The following is an 18,893-nucleotide window of genomic DNA, read 5'->3' as shown; positions in this document are numbered from 1 at the left end:
AGACGCCAAAACCAGAACTCCCCTCCTCCCTAGTAAAACTGCCTCTGATGGACCCCATCTTCCAGTTCAATTTGGTGTCAGAGCCCCACTCATTGCTGTACGTTCCTGCATCCCCTCCCCAAATGCCTTTCTGGGAGCTTGACCAGGTGGTGAGCTTAGGTCGTGGAGCAGAATTTCAGAGGTTACATTTGTTGTGGAATTCAGTTACTTCATACCCCTGAGATGGGCTCATGTGTATCTGGAACTCTTGCCAAAATCTTGGGACCCCAATCAACATGTGCCATTGGTATTCTCCCAGAGCAAAGGGATGAAAATTCTAACCAAACTTAGATTTAGTGAATGGAGGCTAAGGTCTTTCTATATCATAAATAAAACCTAATTTTTGATCCCCATGAATCCTCTGTCCATATAACTTTAACCCAAGTTCTAACCCTAACCACAGCCTATTCTAACTCAAATCCCAAACTAAAGTCTAACACAGTTATAAATCCAATCCTAAATCAATCTCCGCAGCCTTCAGTTTAGCTCTAACTGTATTCCCAGGCAAAGCTCTAAATGAAGCTAAAACACTGTTCTTTATCGTAACATGAATCCCAGCCATAAACCCTAGCCTCAGTTCTAGCTGTTGTTCTAGGCTTAATCTCAGTGTTAACTCTCATCCCAACTTCAAATCTGACCTCAACCTCATTCATCATTCCACCTAACTAAGCCCAACCTTAATCCCAGCTCCAGCCTTCACACTAACTCTAACATCAGCTAAAATCCAGAACCCAGTTAAACTCCAGCCTTATACTTCAGTCTAATGGAACCACGAACTTACTCCTCTCTTTTCAGACTCCCTCTTCCTGGTCCCACCTGTTCACCCCTCCACCCATCACTGACTTTCCCCATGGGTGGGTCTGGTAACCCATAGGGTCACCATGCCCTTTTCTTGGTCCACTCTGGATTGAGAGTCGGGACGCCTGCATACCCCCCACTCAGGCCCCAGCAGCATCACCTGTGCTGAATCCTCATGTTTCTCCAGGCTTCTGTTTCCCCATCTGTGAAGTGGGGATAATGATCCCTGCTCTCCAGAGTGCGCAGGACAACCCCATAATCCTCAAAATAAATAAGGAAATAAGGCTATTCATTGTGTACATTTTGTGGGTCCCAGAGCGCCCCGTTATCGTTGGGAGTGCAGCTGGGGGGCTGCAATGCAGAGACGCACGGAGTCCTTGTGCTTCCTTATTGTTCTGTCTTATTTTTTCCCAGGGGGTGGGCCCTGGCAGCATCCTGAGCCCCATAACTCTCTCCAAAACTCTTCCCCCCCACCCTTCTTGCGCATCTGTCAGCGACGGGGGCAGGCCCTTGATTCCTTTGAGAGGGCTAAGCTGTTGAACAAGGCAACTCATGACCAGACCCTTACCATTGTTGATGGGGCAGTCCTGGAATCCAGGGGAGGCCCAAGGCCTGTTCTGGGACCCCCTGGACCAATAAGCAAGGGCTGGCCCTCCATCTTCTCCCTCTGCCCAGCAGGACATCCCCACCCCAGCTCCAACCTGCCCAGAACTGTGATGGCTTAGTCACCTGATGCCTGTCCCGGTTATGAGGTCCTTGGTTTCCCTTCCTGTGCATAGAAGCCAGGGCACCAAGCGATCCCTAAAAGAGGGGCATGTAGAGGGGCTTGACGCTCTTCAACAAAGATGCACAGACACATCCTGGTGAGGGGGTATACAGGCACTCAGGCGCACCCTTTCCCGGCCCTCCTGGCGCTATTCTCCCTAGCAGCCCCTCAACCACCTGCCCACTCACCTTGCCCACTCCACACACCCTGGTCCCTCTCCTCTCAGGCCTCACTGAACTGGTTGTAGATCTGTGTGGGAGGTGGGGGTCTGGATCCCCTGTAACACCCCCAGCTCCCAGGGATCCCCTGCACCTGGGGGTGACCTCACGTCGGGTATGGGTGGAGGGCACAGCTCCAGAGGCGGCAGCCAGGGGAAGACCCTGTTCCCCTACACACCCCTTCCCTCCTTCTTTCAGCTCAGGAGGCCTGGCTCCCTTTGAAGTCCTGGGGCCCTTTCATCTGCCAGGACCTCCCCTCCAGCCCCAGTGACCCCTTCCCTGGTGCCCTTTCCCACAGACTTTGACCTGGGTGGGAGGGGGTCTGTAGGGTCAGGGATAGGAGGAGGGGACCGCAATTTGGAATGCTGGAGCCTGCGCTGGGCGGGCGTGTCAGACACCAGTGCCCTGGGGTCAGTGTGAGCCCTTCAAGGCCTGACCACCCTTCCATCCCCAGCCTGGCTTCTCCTTCCTCTTCTCCACTTCCCCTGGGGAAGGAGGCAGTAAATGTGTGGTGAGGGGAGCTCCGTGGACACTGTAAAATTGGGCAACTGTCGTCACCCCGAGGCTGGGGCCGGGAGGAAGTGGAAGTTTAACAGGTGTCTAATTACATGTCCCGTTGGCCGTCCTGCACCACTCTCAACATAGGGAAGAGCTTGGGGAAGGGCTGGGTAATTCCCGGGTAAGCCATTGTGTCACCCTGCTAATTAGGGCTCCTGGGACTCCTCCCCAAGGTGGGGACCAGGCCCCCTCCCTCTCATAGTAATAACTCTGGCTGCTCCCCAGCCGGGCCCTCACTGCACCTTCCTGCCACTCCGGGCAGCATCTGGGCCCTCAGCTCCCCCTCCGTCTACCGGTCCCTACGTACCCAACACCGCCGGCCCCATAGCCACCGGCCCCAGGGATCCCAGCCCAGGCGGAGGAAACGCTGAGCCTAGAGACATGAGAGTCGGAGGAGCATTCCATCTTCTGCTCGTGTGCCTGAGCCCAGGTATGGGGCTGGGGAGGGGCAGGGGTGCCTGCATGACGCCGGATGGGCAAGAAAAGGGCAGCGAAGGGCTCACAGAGGAACCTGGAAGGTGGGCTGAGATGCCCTGGCAGGATGCCGCTCACCCTCGCCCTGCTGCTACCAGGGTTTGGATGTTGCCAAGGGGGCCTCTCCCCAGGAGAGCCCTGCACCTGAAGGTTTGGGGCACGTGTTCTTGGATGGTTCTTCATCGTGTCTGTGAACGTGTGGGGCTCATACATGTATGCACATGTTGCGCATGGGAGCATAGGGCTCGCCCTGAGTTACTGGGGGATCTGGGGGTGGGGTAGGAGGGGCAGGTGAGCAGCAAAGCTGGTTGGGGGCTGAGAAAGAGCCTGGGAAAGATCCCCTTTCCATTGGTCTCTGTCCTTCCAGCAGGAGGGCCTCTCCCCCAACCCTGCTTGCCTCGAGAGGGCAGAGCCTCAGGCTGGTGGAGTGTGAGTGGGCCAGGGACAGCCGGGGCCTGAGACCTCTGCTCGGGGCCCCTGTGCTGTGAGCGTTCCAGGGTAGCACCCACCCCGTCTAGGATAAGCCTGGGAGGGTGGGGAGGGTAACTCCCAGAGCCCGCTCCCTGGGGCACGTCTGCAAGGCAGGGCTCAGGACTGGACATCACGGCTGCCTGCCTGGGAAGGGGCAAGTCCCAGCAAGGGCCCATCTGTGTGGGCATTGCTGCAAATGGCTCTGAGACCCTCCTGGGGGTCTGGGTTCAGGCTAAGGGGGCCTGGGGGAGGAGCTCAGGAAGGGGGGGGGTGCATTTTCAGCCTTGGTGTGAGAGTGTGACTATGTGTGAATGACTGCATTTCTAGCAGGATGCCTGCAACACCCTCTCTGTCTGGTAAGAGCTGGCCGGGCAGAGCTCACTCAGGAGCCGTGCTGTGGGGACCTGGGACATCTCTGTGTATAGTGTCTTAATGTCATAATGCACCAATACCCTCTGTGGGAGCCACTTTTTCTCCCCTCCCTTTTCTTCCCCTCCCTCATCTGCAGAGGGAGGGTTAGGAGCTCTGGAAGAAGCTGAAAAATTCACAAAGGACTTACAAGCTTAGAGTAGACACGACTATTGAGGTGTCTGCCCTCTTCCCTGGCGAGCCTGTTGTGATTTCCTTCCCTCCCTCCAAGTCTCTGCACCCACCTCTCTCTCCCACTCTGGTCTTCTTCCCTCCCTCCAGCCTCTCTCTTCTCTCACATTCCCTGGAAGTACTTCCTCAGTGCCACAGCAAGAGGAATGAAGGTGAGACACCAGGGGCGACTTCCCCAGGAGAGCGAGGGGTGCAGAAAAGCTGGAACCCTTGGCAGAAGGTTGAGAAAGCTTTTAGGGAGACGGAAAGGCTAGGGTGAGGCTCCCTGGCCTGGGACAAGGGCAGACACTCTGCCTAGTGCAGGGTGGAGGCACTCTCTTGCAGCTTGTCCTTCCTTCTCAAGTCCCCTTCCTGGAATGCTTACCCTCCTTTCCGGCTGGCTCCCAGGGCATGGAGACCATTCTCTTGCTGTGGGTTACTTTCGGCAGTCCTTCACCAGGGTGGGGCCTCTGCTCTCTGCTGAGTTCTGACTCATTCCTGGTTTGCTTTGTGACAGCCCAGGACCTGGCAGATGGCATCAGGATCCTTATCACAGGAGTGGGCTGGTGTTAGCTTGGCCTGGCGCTTTAGGAGGCATCACCAGGTCCCGTTAGAGCCCCAGCAGCTAACCTGCCTGCTCTGGATTACCCTGGAGCCTAGGGGGTTAGGACATGGCTGACGACCCAGCCAGGATTCCGAGGGGCAGGTTCAGTGATGCCTGAGTTGTTAGGGGTGTTGAAAGGGTGCCTGCTGGCTCTGTAGAACCGGACTAAGCTTCTGCAGGTATGTTTGGTCTTGCATGAATACACATGCGGGGCTCTAAGTGTGCACAGCGGGTGTGTCTTCTGGATTAATACGCACTTGTGTTTGTGTGTAGATGTGTGTCTGTATGGATCCGACAGTGTGTGTGTGTGAGAAGGTGGGACTGCCTAGGTAGATATCTGCATTTTGAAGGCTTATAAGAGTTTGTCTATGTGTTGATCTCTTTGGCTGTGACAGTGTGCAGTTGTGTGTGTGAGATGCTCTCTAAGTGTGAAGGTGGTCCCAGAAGAGAGCCAGAGAAGGGCAGAGCAGGATGAGTTGCTGAGACCAAGGGCTAGGGCTCCAAAGGACTTGCTGACTCTCACAGGAGGAGACTGAGCCAGGCTGGGTGAGGAGCCGGCAGAGGGAGGATTGCAGGAGGCTGGGAGGTGGCATGCTGCCAGCCCAGCCAGGGTTGGGGCCCTGGGCACACCTCCACCTTCATATTCCTCTCTAGGTCCAACCGGTTGGGGCTAGCACTTGCCTGGGGCTTCAGGTTAGGGAGGGAGAGATCAGTCCTGAGCTTCCAGATCCTGGCTCCTCATCTCAGGCTGACTCAGTGGGGCTGAGGCTGGCAGTAGTGGGAGAGGCCCCAACTGGAGCGAGCACGTGGAGGTGACCACACAATCACACAAGGGGAAGGACGCAAAGCGCACAATGCCACATGCCTTCACATGAGGCTCACCTGTCTGACAGATGCGTGTGGCCATGGTCCCAGCACCGTCGTTCACTATCACACACAGACCCAGCTAAGCTCGCGGTCACAGTCACGCGCAGGCACGCACTATCACTCAGAGCACTTACACAACCAGGCATTCACTGTCACACGGGCACACAGCCGCAGACATGCGCTGTCATACACAGACACACAGAGACATACGCATTCTTCTGCTCCTTGGGCTGGAAAGGGACTCCAGGGGCCACGGTGTCCATCATCCTGCCTCTAGACACGACCACCTCACTTGGTCCAGACAGAGGTGGCTTTTTTTTTTTATAACTTTATTTATTTATTTTTGGCTGTGTTGGGTCTTTGTTGCTGCTTGCAGGCTTTCTCTAGTTGCGGTGAGCAGGGGTTACTCTTCGTTGTGGTGTGCGGGCTTCTCATTGCGGTGGCCTCTCCTGCTGCAGAGCATGAGCTCTAGGCATGCAGGCTTCAGTAGTTGTGGCACACGGGCTCAGTAGTTGTGGCTCACGAGCTCCAGAGTGCAGGCTCAGCAGTTGTGGCGCACGGGCTTAGTTGCTCCGCGGCATGTGGGATCCTCCCAGATCAGGGCTCGAACCCGTGTCCCCTGCATTGGCAGGCGGACTCCCAACCACTGCGCCACCAGGGAAGCCCCAGAGGTGGCTTTTAACCAACGAGTCTCTTCCATCAGAGCATTTAACAACTCTATGTGCTCCATGTGCCTGTACACACACACACACACACACACACACACACACACACACTCACACACGCACACACATGCGCTGTCATGTAAATATATAAGCAGACACTCTACCTGGTCATATGCATGAATCTCCCTACAGTACACATAAGCGGCCACAAACACTCGTAAACATACAATGTACATATGTGTATACACCCATACATGGATACGCAATCATGCAAACATACAAGCATTCTTTTTTTTTTATTTTAAGATTCTTTTGATGTGGACTGGTTTTAAAGTCTTTATTGAATTTGTTACAATATCACTCTGTTTTATGTTTTGGTTCCTTGGCCGTGAGGCATGTGGGACCTCAGCTCCCTGACCAGGGATCAAACCCGCACCCCACGCATTGAAAGGCGAAGTCTTAACCACTGGACCACCAGGGAAGTCCCCCATACAAGCATTCTTAACAGCTATATATATGTATACAAACTGTATAGATGCAACCCTACACGATCATAGACTACAGACATGCTTACACAAGTCTGCATAGACATGCGTCTATCAATTCACGCACACACCTATGCACACGCTCAGAGCAGCCCCTCCTCCTTGTGGAACCCCCACTGAGCCCTGGCTTGCCACTGACAGGAATGGTGGAGGGAGGGGGGCTGAAGCTGACCACCCAAGCCCTGGTCCTGCTCCCCTTACCCCATCTGCCCTGCCTGTGTCCTAGCACTGCTGCCCGCTGTGCGGATCAATGGGGATAACCAGGAAATCCTGAACGTGGCGGAAGGTGACAGTATCAAACTGGGCTGCCCCTACATCCTGGACCCTGAGGACTATGGTCCTAATGGGCTGGGCATCGAGTGGATGCAGGTCAACCCAGAACCCTCACGTCAGGAGAATGTGGTAGGTGCTGGGCACCGGATTCCCCTTACTCTACACTTCATGGCATCTACCTGTTGGGCAGCCAGCACCCTGAGGGGAAAAGCAGGGCAGATAAGAAAACCAAGGCCTTGAACTTCCCCCAAGACTTCTCAGAGAATGAGGGAACAGGGAGGAGCTCTGTAATCACCACTCAAGTCAGCCAGTCAGTCAACTTCCTCCCACCCCACTCCAAAGGGAAGACGAGGCACTGTCCTGGCCCAGACAATATACTTCCAGCTCTGATCGTCTTTGATTTTGAGTACCAGCCAGCTTCTCTGTGTGCCAGCAGCTGTATACACCTCATCCCATTTAATCCTCACATGTCCCTGGAAGGTAGACGTTAGGCAGATAGTGGTTGATCTCATCTGATCTCACACATTCTGTTGAAAGTCAGTGGATCAGGCATCATGGTTCCCATTTTTCAGCTGAGAAAGCTGAGTCTCAGAAAAGTTCAGTGAATTGCCCAAGACAGCCAATCCACAAGGCCTTCCTTGGCTCTGCCTGTCTCACCATCTCTGTTTTCTTCTCTTCACAGTTCCTTAGTTACCAGAACAAGAGGGTCAACCATGCCGGCCTCCCCAGTCTGCAGCAGAGGGTCCGCTTTGCAGCCCCAGATCCCAGCCAGTACGATGCCTCCATCAACCTCTTGAACCTGCAGCTATCCGACACAGCTACCTATGAGTGCCGGGTGAAGAAGACCACCGTGGCCACGCGGACGGTCATCATCACTGTCCAAGGTATGACCAGACTCCTCTGAGCTCCTCTTCCCCAGACTTCAGAGCCAAGGGCGGCTTGGCCACCCTGAGCCTGGCTCTGCCTCTTGGCTGGACCCTGGCTCACAACTGCCCCCCCCTTCCCTGCAGCACGGCCTGCGATGCCCAAGTGCTGGTCTGAGGGCCACATGTCATACGGCAACAATGTGGTACTGAAGTGCTCTGTCACTGGGGGCAGCCTGCCTCTCACCTACAAGTGGGACAAGATCAGTGGGTACACCCGCCCCTACCGTGCCAGCTCCTATCAGTCCCAGGGCAGCTTCCATTCTGAGGCCTCCTACGACGAGTCCTTCTACATCTCCATAAGTCAAGGTGAGGGGACCCGGGGAGAGGGGAAGATTGGGACGCTGGGTCCCGCTGGGGCTTCCCTGGTTCATCAGTGGCACCAAGTCAAACATAAAACCCCTGTGGGAGACCCCTCCTCTGAGCCTGTTCCAGAAGCTGCTATTGAGGGAAGAGGAGGCAAAAGGGGAGAGTCAGTTGAAAGCAGTATGGTTAATTTGGAAAGAGAATGGTCTGGGATAGAGCTGGGCTTGAATCCTGGCTGGACCACGACTGGCTACAAGACTCAGGCAAGTGGCTTAACCTCTCTGTTTCATTCTACAGTATATGAAAAGGGAATGATAATGTCTATCTTCCAGGGGCGTGTAAGGATTAAATGGATGAGGTGTATAAAGCTTCTGGCACAGGCAGAAGCTGCCTAGTACTCACAATCAAAGACTATCAGAGCTGGAAGAGACCTTAGACTTCCTCTGGTGTAACCCTGCCCTCGCTGTACAAATGAGGAGACCAAGGCTCAGGGAGGGGACATATTCCCCTAAGGTCACCGAGTGAATTCACAGTTTCTCTCCTGTTGCTGGAAAAGGGCCCCTTCCTTGCCTCTCTGTTTCAGCAGGGGGAAGGTGACTCACCTGGAGAGTGGGGTGGACCTGTGTGTGTGCATACACCCTTCCCTCTTTCCATGCCCCACCCTGCAGTGGTCTAGGCTGGGGTGAAGCTCTCAGAGACCAGGCCCCTCGGCCTCACCACAGCCCTCTGATGCTCCTTCAATTTCAGGCCTGAACCATGGTGAGCTGGTGTTGATAGGCATCTCCGCCAAGGATAATGGGCTGTATCAGTGCACAGTGACCAACAATGTAGGCTACAGCGTATGTGTGGTGGAGATAAAGGTCTCAGGTGGGTGCAGGGACAGTGGCCCTGGAGGCCCTGTGGCTGGGAGGGTTGGACTGGAGGAACTTGTGCTGTATTTTGGAGCCTCAGCTGGCTCTGCCTTCCCACTGCCATCAGCGCATAGCTCTGCCAGGGGCAGCTGGGAAGCCCTGGGAGAAACATGCAAACATGAGGGGTTAACTTGCATCTCCCCATATAGTCCTCCCTGTGTGTCCAGGGGCCCTGAGATCCCCTGGGTCCCCCATCCTCTTTCCCAGAGACACCTGCAACTCCTGGTTAGCCAGCCATCTGCCAGGCTGCAGAAAGCCTGACTAATCTTTATTTCTCTCCCCAGCATCCTGGCACATAGGAATAATCATTGGCGCAGTGCTGGGCTCTTTACTCATGCTGGGCTGTCTGACGTTGGGCATCTGGGGGCTCGTCTGGGGCTGCCGCAGGGGGCCCCGCGGTGCCTCCTGCTACAGTGGCAAGGTCCGCAGAAAGGCCTGCTGTGACTTGCCTAATGATATCAGGTAAAATCTGATGCATGCTGCTGTGCGGCAGGGGGCTGGCGCCCTGCCCCTTCTCACCCCTGCCTGCCACCGGCTGGCTGGGACCCCCACCCCAACCCTGCCTGCCATCACCATGGAGTGCTGGGACCCCAGCATGTTGACCGGCCACTCGTCGTATGGCTTTTCTCTCTCCGCCTTCCCATGTCCAGTCTTCACTTCTGCTTCCCTGCCCTCCATCTCCCTCCCATCTTTGCACCTGTCTGTCTGTCTTGTCTAGACTGTAAGCTCCTGCAGGGCAGGGCCTGTACTTATTTTCTCACTTTTCCCCTGTATTGCACCAGTGAGAACTCTTGGACATGCTTACTTAAGAAGAGTTAATTAATATAAATAATAGCGCTAATAACTTATATTAGAAACAAACTAGAAATAAAAATAGAACAAGACTAGCAGTGCTAATGATTGCAATGCCCTGGGTATGGAGGAAAAGAGGGAGAAGATTAAGAGGCAGGTGAGGAGAAGAGAGAGAGAGAGAGAGAGAGAGAGAGAGAGAGAGAGAGAGAGAGGGCAAGGTCAAGGTTAGTTAAGGAAAGGACAGGGAAAGCAGCTCCTTCTGGATCTCCAAGGTGCTCTCTCTATCCGAGCCGGTGGTCTTGCGAAAAGATCAGAAGGGCAGTGGAGGGCGCCTAGATGGGGCTGCCTGCCTACCGTGCGCTGTCCGGACACGTGTGGATAAGCCTTGTCTGGAGGGTGGGGATGGTGCCCCCGGGAGTGCTGCGGGGTCACTGGCCCAGGAAGAGGCAGAGAAAAGAGTAGGTCGAGGCTGAGGTTGACAGGCGAGGGGAGGCGGAGGGAGGCGCGCGAGAGGAGAGGTTGCCAAGAGCCCCCGGCTCTGCCCAGGCCGTACCCACGCCGCGCCGCGGAGGAGCCCGCTCACCCGCGCGCCTGTTGTTTTCCACAGAGAGGACGACGTGGCGCCCGGGTGCAAGGCCAAGGGGCGCGGCAGCAGCGTTACCCAGATCCTGGGGTACCCGATGCAGAAGGTCAGGCGCTCTCTGCGCCTCAAGTACGCTCCTCCTCACTGCGAAGGCCCCGAGGACTCGGCCCTGGCGTCCAGCGCCGCCGCCGCCGCTCTGGACTGCGAAGCGGACCGGTCCCCGGTCTACGTCAAGGTCAAGAGTGCAGAGCCAGCCGACTGCGCCGCCGAGGGGCCGCTGCCGTGCAAGGACAGCCTCCTGGTGTGAGCGCGCGGCACCGGGCTCCTGCCCGGCCAGGAGGAGGGTGCGGGCTCTCTGCCTGCAGCTGGGGACGCGCTTGGGCCGGCGCCGACCTCGCCTGCCCGGGGCCGCCCGGCGGCAGGGGGCCTGGAAGAGTTTCCCTCTGGAACTGAGTTGGGCGGCTGCGCCTCCTCCCCTAAAGTGGGAGGGGGCGGGGGAGGGAAGAGAGGCCGTCTCGGCCCTCTCCGCATCCCCGGGGCCACGAGGCTCGGGCAGAGGGAGGGAGAAGGAAGTGTCCGAGAGCGCTGGAGGCCGGAGGCCGGGCGTTCCCAGCCAAGGGAGCCCCGGGGGCCGGGTGGGTGGGGGTCTGGACTGAATCGTGCGTGTGAGGTCTGAGCTCCGAGGCGGCAGTGTTAGCACAATAAAGAAAATGTAAGACTCGAGACTGAGGTGACTGGTTCCACGGAGGGTTGGGCATGGGGTCAGGGTGGTGGGCCCTGCTCAGGGATGGGGGGAGGGGCGTTGCTCCCTGTCGTCCCGCATCATTTCTGCACCATTTCCCCCCTCCCCCTCCTTAGATCGGGAACAGTTAGAGCTGGAAGGGGCTGTCTAATCCTATCCCTTCCCTATGCAGATGGGGAAACTGAGACTCCTCAGGCTTGATTTTAAATCCAGAATCCCACTTTTCTCTTTTATTCCAGAAATCAAAAGAAAGGAAACAAGGTAACGGCAAGGATGACCTCTCTGAATATTCCCTGACCATTCTCAGCATCCTCCTTCCTTCTCTCCTCACCTACCAAATCTTGACTTCCTTATCTCTCCCAGATGTATGCCATTCTTCTCAAAAAACCAGGAAGGGTTTCAGAGTCATACTCTGGGGGTAGAAAGACCAAATTCATCTAATCTAGTCCCTTTTTTAATGGAAGGGGGATTGACATTTATTGGGCACCCTCTGAATGCCAGGTGCTTTCCCATATTTTGTCTAATTTAATCCTTATTTTAATCCTATGAGGTGCAGTATCCATTATAGATGAAGAAACTGAGGCTCAGAGGATTTAGTTATCTTAACCAAGGCCACAAAGGTAATAACAGGTTTTGATCCGGGCATGTTTGACTCTAGGACATCAGGCTTTTTTTCTCTGACATTTGAATTCCTTCTACTGCATTCCTGACAAAAGATATTTTCTTGACAAAAGACCTCTTCTTGAATACCTGCAGTGGCAACTCACTACCTCCCAAAGCAGTCCATTTGGCCTCTGACGGTCAGAGATATATCCATATTTCTCCTATTCAACCCAATTTTGGACACCACATAGTTTTTATCCCTTGGTCCAAGTTCTACTCTTAGGGAGCCCTAAGCATCACATTTCCAATTCAGCTGCCTCTAGTGGACCAAGTGGCTGTACTCCATACAGGATGACTGCAACAGGCACACAAATGGACCTATGCCTAGTCTAGGGGTTGAGGGTCTTCTGAAGAGCATAGTACTTGAAGGTCACTCTGTTCTACCTGCCTCTGCCCAGCCACCTGCCTGTTGAGAGCCCAGGCACTTCCTTTTCTTTTTGCCTCTTCTTCTCTTGAGGAGAAGCTGGGCTTCCTAATTCTTTCTGCTTCTACCCTGTGGCCATGTGAAGTGTGGGGTATGGATGGACCTCAGAGTCTGTTGACAGAGGAAGCCCTGAAACCCTGCTTGGTTGTACATAACTAGGAAACCCTTCTGGTTGGCTTGGGTATTTGCAAAAGGGTGATGGCATCTCTGGTTCTGCCTTGACAGAGCTTGGGAAGAGAAAGTAGAGATGATGGTGGGACAGAGGGAGCCAGGAACAAATGTCTTGGAGTGAGGGTGGGGAGGTGGGGATTACTGAGGATGGATGGGGATACAGCAGGTAAGGGGATTAAGCAGTGAGGGGAACAGAACTGCAGGAACCACCCATCCCCTCATTTATTTGGAAACATTTATGAGCACCTATAGGATGATTTGTTCATAAATAGAGAGTTAGAGCTTCAGCAGGGTGCTGGGCCTGGCACACTTTTGCCCTAAGGCAAGGGATTGAATAGGGTGACTTGGGGAGGGCTCTCCCAGTCTGAGGAGCCTCCAGCTCAGCTTCCTGCAAGGAGGTGAGGGACAGAGGCAGTCAGCTGTACAGGTTGTGTTGAATGACATCATCTTCCCCATTCTAGCAACCAGGGAGCTGGGCTCAGACTTAGCCTTCCTTTGAAGGGTGAGAACAGCGAGGCTCTGGCAAGAAAAGCTCATTAAAGTGCAGTAAGAGATTTTAGAGAGACTCTGCAAACAACTTTTGGCAGGGTGACTCGACAGGGAAGCCAGGGAAGTCCCCAAATCCCTAAATAAATTATCACTGCACTCATCACCTCTGGGTGAGGAGGGAGGGAAGTTTCTGCTTCTAAGGTTTTGCTTCAGGGACACCTTGACCTTTTTTCATTTCTCCTGCATGAAACGTTGTCAGTGTTAGAGGAGAACATTTCTGGTGGTAAATGTTTACCAGTGCCTTTGGGAGCGAGGTTGAGGGTATAGGGGGCTGGGAAGCCCTGATGTGTATCATGTGCTATTTCCCTGAAGAAAATTCTCCGATCATGGCTGCTTTCAGGCTACCAGTGTGATGTCCTGGCGTGGAGTCGTGAGAAATGTGCAGTATCACACCATCCCTGCTGAAGTAAATAACCTCAAGAACTGAGACAATCATGAACTATAGAAACTAATTAGGAAGGGATGAATTTTGAGTGCTTATCTCCTGTGTCTCAGTAGAATTCACTTAATTGTAAATTGATATAGTTTAAATTTTAATAATGGCTGTATTTAATGATTGGCTTGCAAAACTTAGGCAGACCACGTCCCCAGGCAGGCAGAAGGCTGTGTACACAAATGTTGCTTCAAGAGAGGGAATCTTGGGGCTTCCCTAGTGGCGCAGTGGTTAAGAATCCACCTACCAATGCAGGGGACACGAGTTCGAGCCCTGGTCAGGGATCCCACATGCTGTGGAGCAACTAAGCCCGTATGCCACAATTACTGAGCCTGCACTCTAGAGCCCACGAGCCACAACTACTGAGACCAAATGCCACAACTACTGAAGCCCGCACGCCTAGAGCCCGTGCTCCGCAACGAGAGAAGCCACTGCAATGAGAAGCCCGCACACTGCAACGAAGAGTAGCCCCCGCTCACTGCAACTGGAGAAAGCCTACGCGCAGCAGCGAAGACCCAACGCAGCCAAAAATAAATAAATAAATAGAGAGGGAATCTTAAGTTCAGTCTTGATTTTTCTCGTTTTTCCAGAGAGACACAGACAGCACCAAGTCAGTTGTCTTCATCCCACTTCCTAGTTCTGCCTTTTTGTGTCCCAGCCTTGTGGAAACTGAATTCTAGTTCCTCTGGTTGATGAAAACTTATTCAGATAATTTATATGTCCTTGGCAACCATCAGAAACCTAACTTGGCATCCACAGAATTTCCGTGAATGGGTCTCCCAGGGCATCCAACCCTGGAAAGTCTACTCAAGGGACATTCTGAGTCCTTCCTGACTCAGTTCCTTCTCTAATCCTCTTGCTTAGGTTTTAGGAAGTAATTCTCTAGTCATCGTCTCTTAAACCCGAAATTCTCAACAGCATGACTGTATAGAATCCCAGTGATTTTTCTTCTGTGTTCCTAGTAGAACAACTACGCTTGCTGCCCTGTTACATTTCAGTGACTCTAGGCCCAGTCACACTGTGTGACTCTGGGGAGGGATTAATGTTGTTTTTTGTTTTTTTTTTTTCCATGCTTCGCTGGAAACAAAGGAGTTTTGAGAATTAATTACCCAATCACAACTTAGGCAGCAACCTGTCTGGAGGTTTAGCCCTGTCGCCTCTGCTCCAAGGGAGCCTCAGGTGAGTCTCTGGAGTTTACGCTCTTTGTCTATCCAGCCCACCTGGAGGAATCGTTTCATTTATTCCTGGTGTATGGAAACAAAATTGTTTCCACTCAGTTCCTTGCAGTTAGATTAGGAAAAACATGGCAAAGGGAAAGAGTGTTGAGAGATGTGGAACTGTACAGGCGGGGAGATGGTGACTGCTTTGGAGAATCTGGAAAAGCATGGGCATGGTCTTTGTGCCTGCCAGTGAGGAGAGGGCAAGATAGTCTTCTGCCACTCCTCTGTGGCCATTGCCCTCAGCAGCCTTCCCAGGTGTATTTTATTTGATTTATTTTTTTAAATTTAAATTTTTATTAATTTATTTTTTCCGGTTATGTTTTAGAAGGACAGCAGGATGGGACACTGTTAAGGAGGAGACTGAAGCCCTTGACAAAGGCAAGACATTGAGCAGAGGAGGATGGGGTGAAGCTGTCGAGCTCATTTTTATAGTGGCTGAGTTTGAGGTGATGGTGGGCCCATGCTGGGTGTCTTGGGGAGAAAAGAAGGAAAAGAGGGAGGAAGAAAACTTGTACTAAATATTTGTGATTTAGTCATGCCCACATGTGCAAAGGAAAAGTCCTCCGTTTTGGATTCAGACAAACCTAGATTCCTCGTTATTATTAAGCTCCCAAAGCCTTGATTTCTTCATCTTTAAAATGGAATAGTAATAGGGCTATTTTGTGTGACGTGCTTATTACAGAGCCTGGTATATAGTAGGGGCTCTGCAAATGGTTGATCCCAAGCCCCTAGTCTTCAATGTAATTTCATCTCCCAGAGGAGGGCAGGCCTGGAGGCAGAGATCTAACCACACAGGGGTGGGGGGGTGGAGGCCGAGGCAGTGGGAGATCCAAGGCAGGGAGGGAGTGAGGAGAATGAAGCCTTGGGATTGAATTTGGAGATGGCTCACCATCTGGGGGATGAGTCAAGCAGCCCAGGAAGCAGCAACTGGAAAAGTAGGAGAACCAGGCCTTGCCTCTGAAACCTGGGAGCCACGTGCATGTGTTAATACTGATGACAATCCTCCTTAGTAATAGTGATACTAATAATAACAGGAAGCACCTGAAACACAAGCTCGGCAGGGTCCGGAGCCAGGCCTGAGGATGAGCTGCGAGAATTCTCAAGGCCACCTCCTTGGACCAGGGTGTGCCCTCTGTGCCCTTTCCCATCTATCTGCCTGCTTGCAGTTCCGGGGGCTCAGGCCACATCCACTGCCCACTGGGCCCAGTGCCCACTGCAGCACCCCGTGGAGCACTGACCTGACAGCCCCTCCAGCAGGGTCTCCACACAGCTCTCCCAAAGCTGAGGAGAGACCCTCCCAGCTGAGGGCACAGAGATTTTCTTCAACGTTTTTGGGAGAATCAGTTCCACCTTGGAACTGAGCTCCTTCAGTGATGACAGGCCCCACTTGCTGCCTATCAGGCCCCACAGACACCCGTGGTCAGGGCACCCCCCCCCCCCTTCTTCTGCCTGGATGCCACCTGCAGCCTGTGGCGCCTCCCCTTCCTGCCCTGACTCGCCTGAACTTGCTCACCTCCTTGGCTCTGCAGGTGCTGGAATTCAATGCAGCTCCCAACCCCGACTCCAGACCCAGCCGCCAGCGGGACTCAGCCCCTTGGTCAAGGCTGTTTTCCTTGCCTGTAACTCTCTCTCTCTCTCCCCCTCTCACATATCCTCTTTCTCACCCAGCATCCGTTCTTCAGAAAGGTGGCCTGGCCATATCCTGTTTTATGATTGCAGTCTCTACCCTGCTCCCAGATAAGGGGAAGTGGTGTTTACTTTGCTATCTTTGCCCTGTCCTGGGAATGTCCTGTCATCCTCTTATATCCATCAGACTAGGCTTCCACTGAGGGCAGGGCTGTGTCACCTCTTTTCTCAATCTACTCCCTTCAAGAGTTCAGAATCTCTTCATGAGCTGACCTTCCCTAAACTTAGTGTGATGGATACAGATTGGACTAAATACTCCTCTCCTAACTTAGGGTGACAATAGCCAATGCCCGTAATGACTTCAGTGGCACATGATGGACAAAGCCACACCTATCCCCCCAGATCCTTCTCAAATGTACATGTGAAAACTGCCCTCCCTGAAAGGGCCTGGCAGCCAATGAGCAGAGTCATGCAGGACCTGGGAAAGCCCCCACTGACGCTCCAGGCCTCCCTGGACTGGGACAAGTGGGTATGCCAGGTATGGCTCTACTGAGCAGGTCAAGGTGCCCCTGTTCCTTTGGCTAACAGGCTCCTTAGGAAGCTCTTTCCTGTACAGAATGCAGGCTTTCCATTCGGTATATTAAGGACTTGTGGAAATACTATCTTCTGATTACTGCCATTAAAAAACTGAGCAACAGGTTCTCGGGCAGGAGCCTAATCTGCTATGATAACATGGTTCCTGTGGGGAAGTCGGATTCCTTCCTTTCGATACCCATCAGCCTTTCCAGGAATGGAGTACTCAGTCGGAAAAAGTGAGGGATGAGGATGGGAATCATCTCCTACCTGGCCCCCCCACCTTTCTCTCTATCCATCCATCTAAAATCGATATGCCCAAGGACCTCTGTTTAGTCCTGAATGGCTGAGGTTTTTCCTTCAATTACATGGCTTGGTCCTGTACTTGTGCTCCTGAGTATATAAAGTTATATAGTTATACCACACCCTAGGTTGTCTCTAGTTGTTGACTACATTGTACCCTCAAAGCTGCCTGTCCATTTATCTCTATATCAAATCTGAACGTAGGGCCAGTATATGCTTGAGTTCATTGTTTGAAATTTAAATGTTAATAAAAAAAATAGTATACCCCCCAGTAAATAAATAAATAAATAAAATTGATGTGCCTACAAAACCAGAATTTATGCACCCGGGCCAGGCCTCTCTCCCACAATGCACACTCCCTTACCTGCTTTGATGTGTAACAGAAACCTCAAACTCAGCATGCCCCAAACCCTGCCCCTGGTCTTCCCCAAAGCTACTGCCCCCACTGCCTTGCCCACTGCAGTTGATGGCCACTCTGTCCTTCCTTAATACCTTTCTTTCTCTCACCACTCTCCCCACAACATCCAATCTGTCAGGAAGTCCTGTTGGCTATACCTTCCGTAGATCCGGAATCTGACCGTCGTCTCCTCCGCCACCGTCACCTGTCGGCTCCCAGCCACCGTCATCTCTTGCATGGGTTACGGCAGCAGTGTCTCAACGGATCTCCCTGTTTCCTCCCTTGTTCATCTACACTTTGTCTCAGCGGAGAAGCCGGGGTGATATAGAATCTCCCAACCGGAGACTTTTGGCTTCCTCACTGAGGGGATGTCTGAACCACGGTCACTCGTCTTCCACCTGTATGTCCCCAACTTCCGCATCAACCACTTAGCTCACAAGTATGTTTGGCGATGCACTTACTGCGTGTCTGTGGTAGGACTGGAGTATTAAACCTGATCCTTCCAGGAGCTCCCAGCCTCCCTAGGGAGACCATTAATCCATTTGGAAAAATTAAAGAGCCATGCGCATGATTGTTGATTCAGCTTCCTGCAAGGCTGGGAGAGGTGATGCTATGAGATCCCTTGAGGGAAGTCTTCTGGGAGGACGAGTGCCCAGGGCTGGGCTTTGAAAATCTGATTGGAGAACAAGGTGGATAAAGAGTATATTTTAGGCTGAGAGGTAGGGGCAGAGCCTGCAAAAAGGGGCAAAGTGCATGAGCTTGTTAGGCTCAGGGACAGACAAAATCTGGGCCTGTCTGGAATGGGGGGTGTGAGATGGGGCTGCGAATTGCTGAGCCATCTCCATCTTAAGGCCTCCCAGGGTGGGGTTGGGGGAGAGGGGAGGGGAGGTGTGTGTGTCAGCTGGTATGCTCCCCACTAAGGGGTAGGGGCGAGCGTGAAGGGAGGTGTGTCCTCCTCCACGCTCCAGTCTGAGGGCCCTTATTTCTTTCACTGAAAGTGACCATGAAGCCTCATGTGTCCGGCACTCCAACTTCCTCTCCATCTTCCCCAGACTTACCTGACCCTCCTCTTCTCTTTAGCGTAAGGGACTCAGATGACTCAGTCCTCCAGGAATGAGGCTGTGCTCTGATGGCAGCATGTAAGCTATGTTGGTCCCCGAGGAAAAGAGGGAACTTGGTGGTGGGATGTTTGGGTGTCCCTCAAACCGGGTGCTTGGACTGTCTCACAGGAGGCTGTGTGTCAGCGGAGAGGATCTTCACTGCGGTCAGTGATGGCTAGATGACCACAGCTTCAAGGGATGGGACACAGCAGACCACTAGTACCCTCCTCTGCTGGCCTGAGAACACCGCCACCCCAAGGCCCTGATTCATGCTGCCTCTGCCTCTCAGCCCTGCCCTCCCCTCCCCTAGGTACCCATTG

At 53.3% G+C, this 18,893-nt stretch overlaps 1 protein-coding gene across 1 annotated transcript; it reads left to right on the top strand.

The window, feature by feature from the left end:
• Window positions 1-2,851: 2,851 nt before the first annotated feature.
• On the top strand, window positions 2,852-11,027 carry VSIG8 (V-set and immunoglobulin domain containing 8). Its single transcript, XM_059924352.1, has 7 exons — window positions 2,852-2,897; window positions 6,811-6,986; window positions 7,540-7,741; window positions 7,868-8,089; window positions 8,828-8,953; window positions 9,282-9,459; window positions 10,397-11,027. Exons 1-7 carry the CDS (start codon window positions 2,852-2,854, stop codon window positions 10,677-10,679), a joined length of 1,233 nt encoding a protein of 410 aa, XP_059780335.1. The 3' UTR covers window positions 10,680-11,027.
• The last annotated feature ends 7,866 nt before the right edge of the window (window positions 11,028-18,893 follow it).

This window comes from Balaenoptera ricei, chromosome 1, assembly GCF_028023285.1.
Source record: "Balaenoptera ricei isolate mBalRic1 chromosome 1, mBalRic1.hap2, whole genome shotgun sequence".
In the NCBI taxonomy this organism is placed as follows: Eukaryota; Metazoa; Chordata; class Mammalia; order Artiodactyla; family Balaenopteridae; genus Balaenoptera; species Balaenoptera ricei.
Note: the sequence above shows the minus strand (reverse complement) of the source record. Positions and strands in the feature narration are given on the sequence as shown.

What these genes read in the sequence shown, in the direction of transcription:
- VSIG8 (XM_059924352.1), top strand. Translation starts at nt 2,852, where the DNA reads ATGGGCAAGAAAAGGGCAGCGAAGGGCTCACAGAGGAACCTGGAAG. An exon ending in CTCACAGAGGAACCTGGAAG is followed by an intron (nt 2,898 to 6,810) that starts GTGGGCTGAGAT and finishes CCTGTGTCCTAG; the next exon opens with CACTGCTGCCCGCTGTGCGG. An exon ending in GACTTGCCTAATGATATCAG is followed by an intron (nt 9,460 to 10,396) that starts GTAAAATCTGAT and finishes TGTTTTCCACAG; the next exon opens with AGAGGACGACGTGGCGCCCG.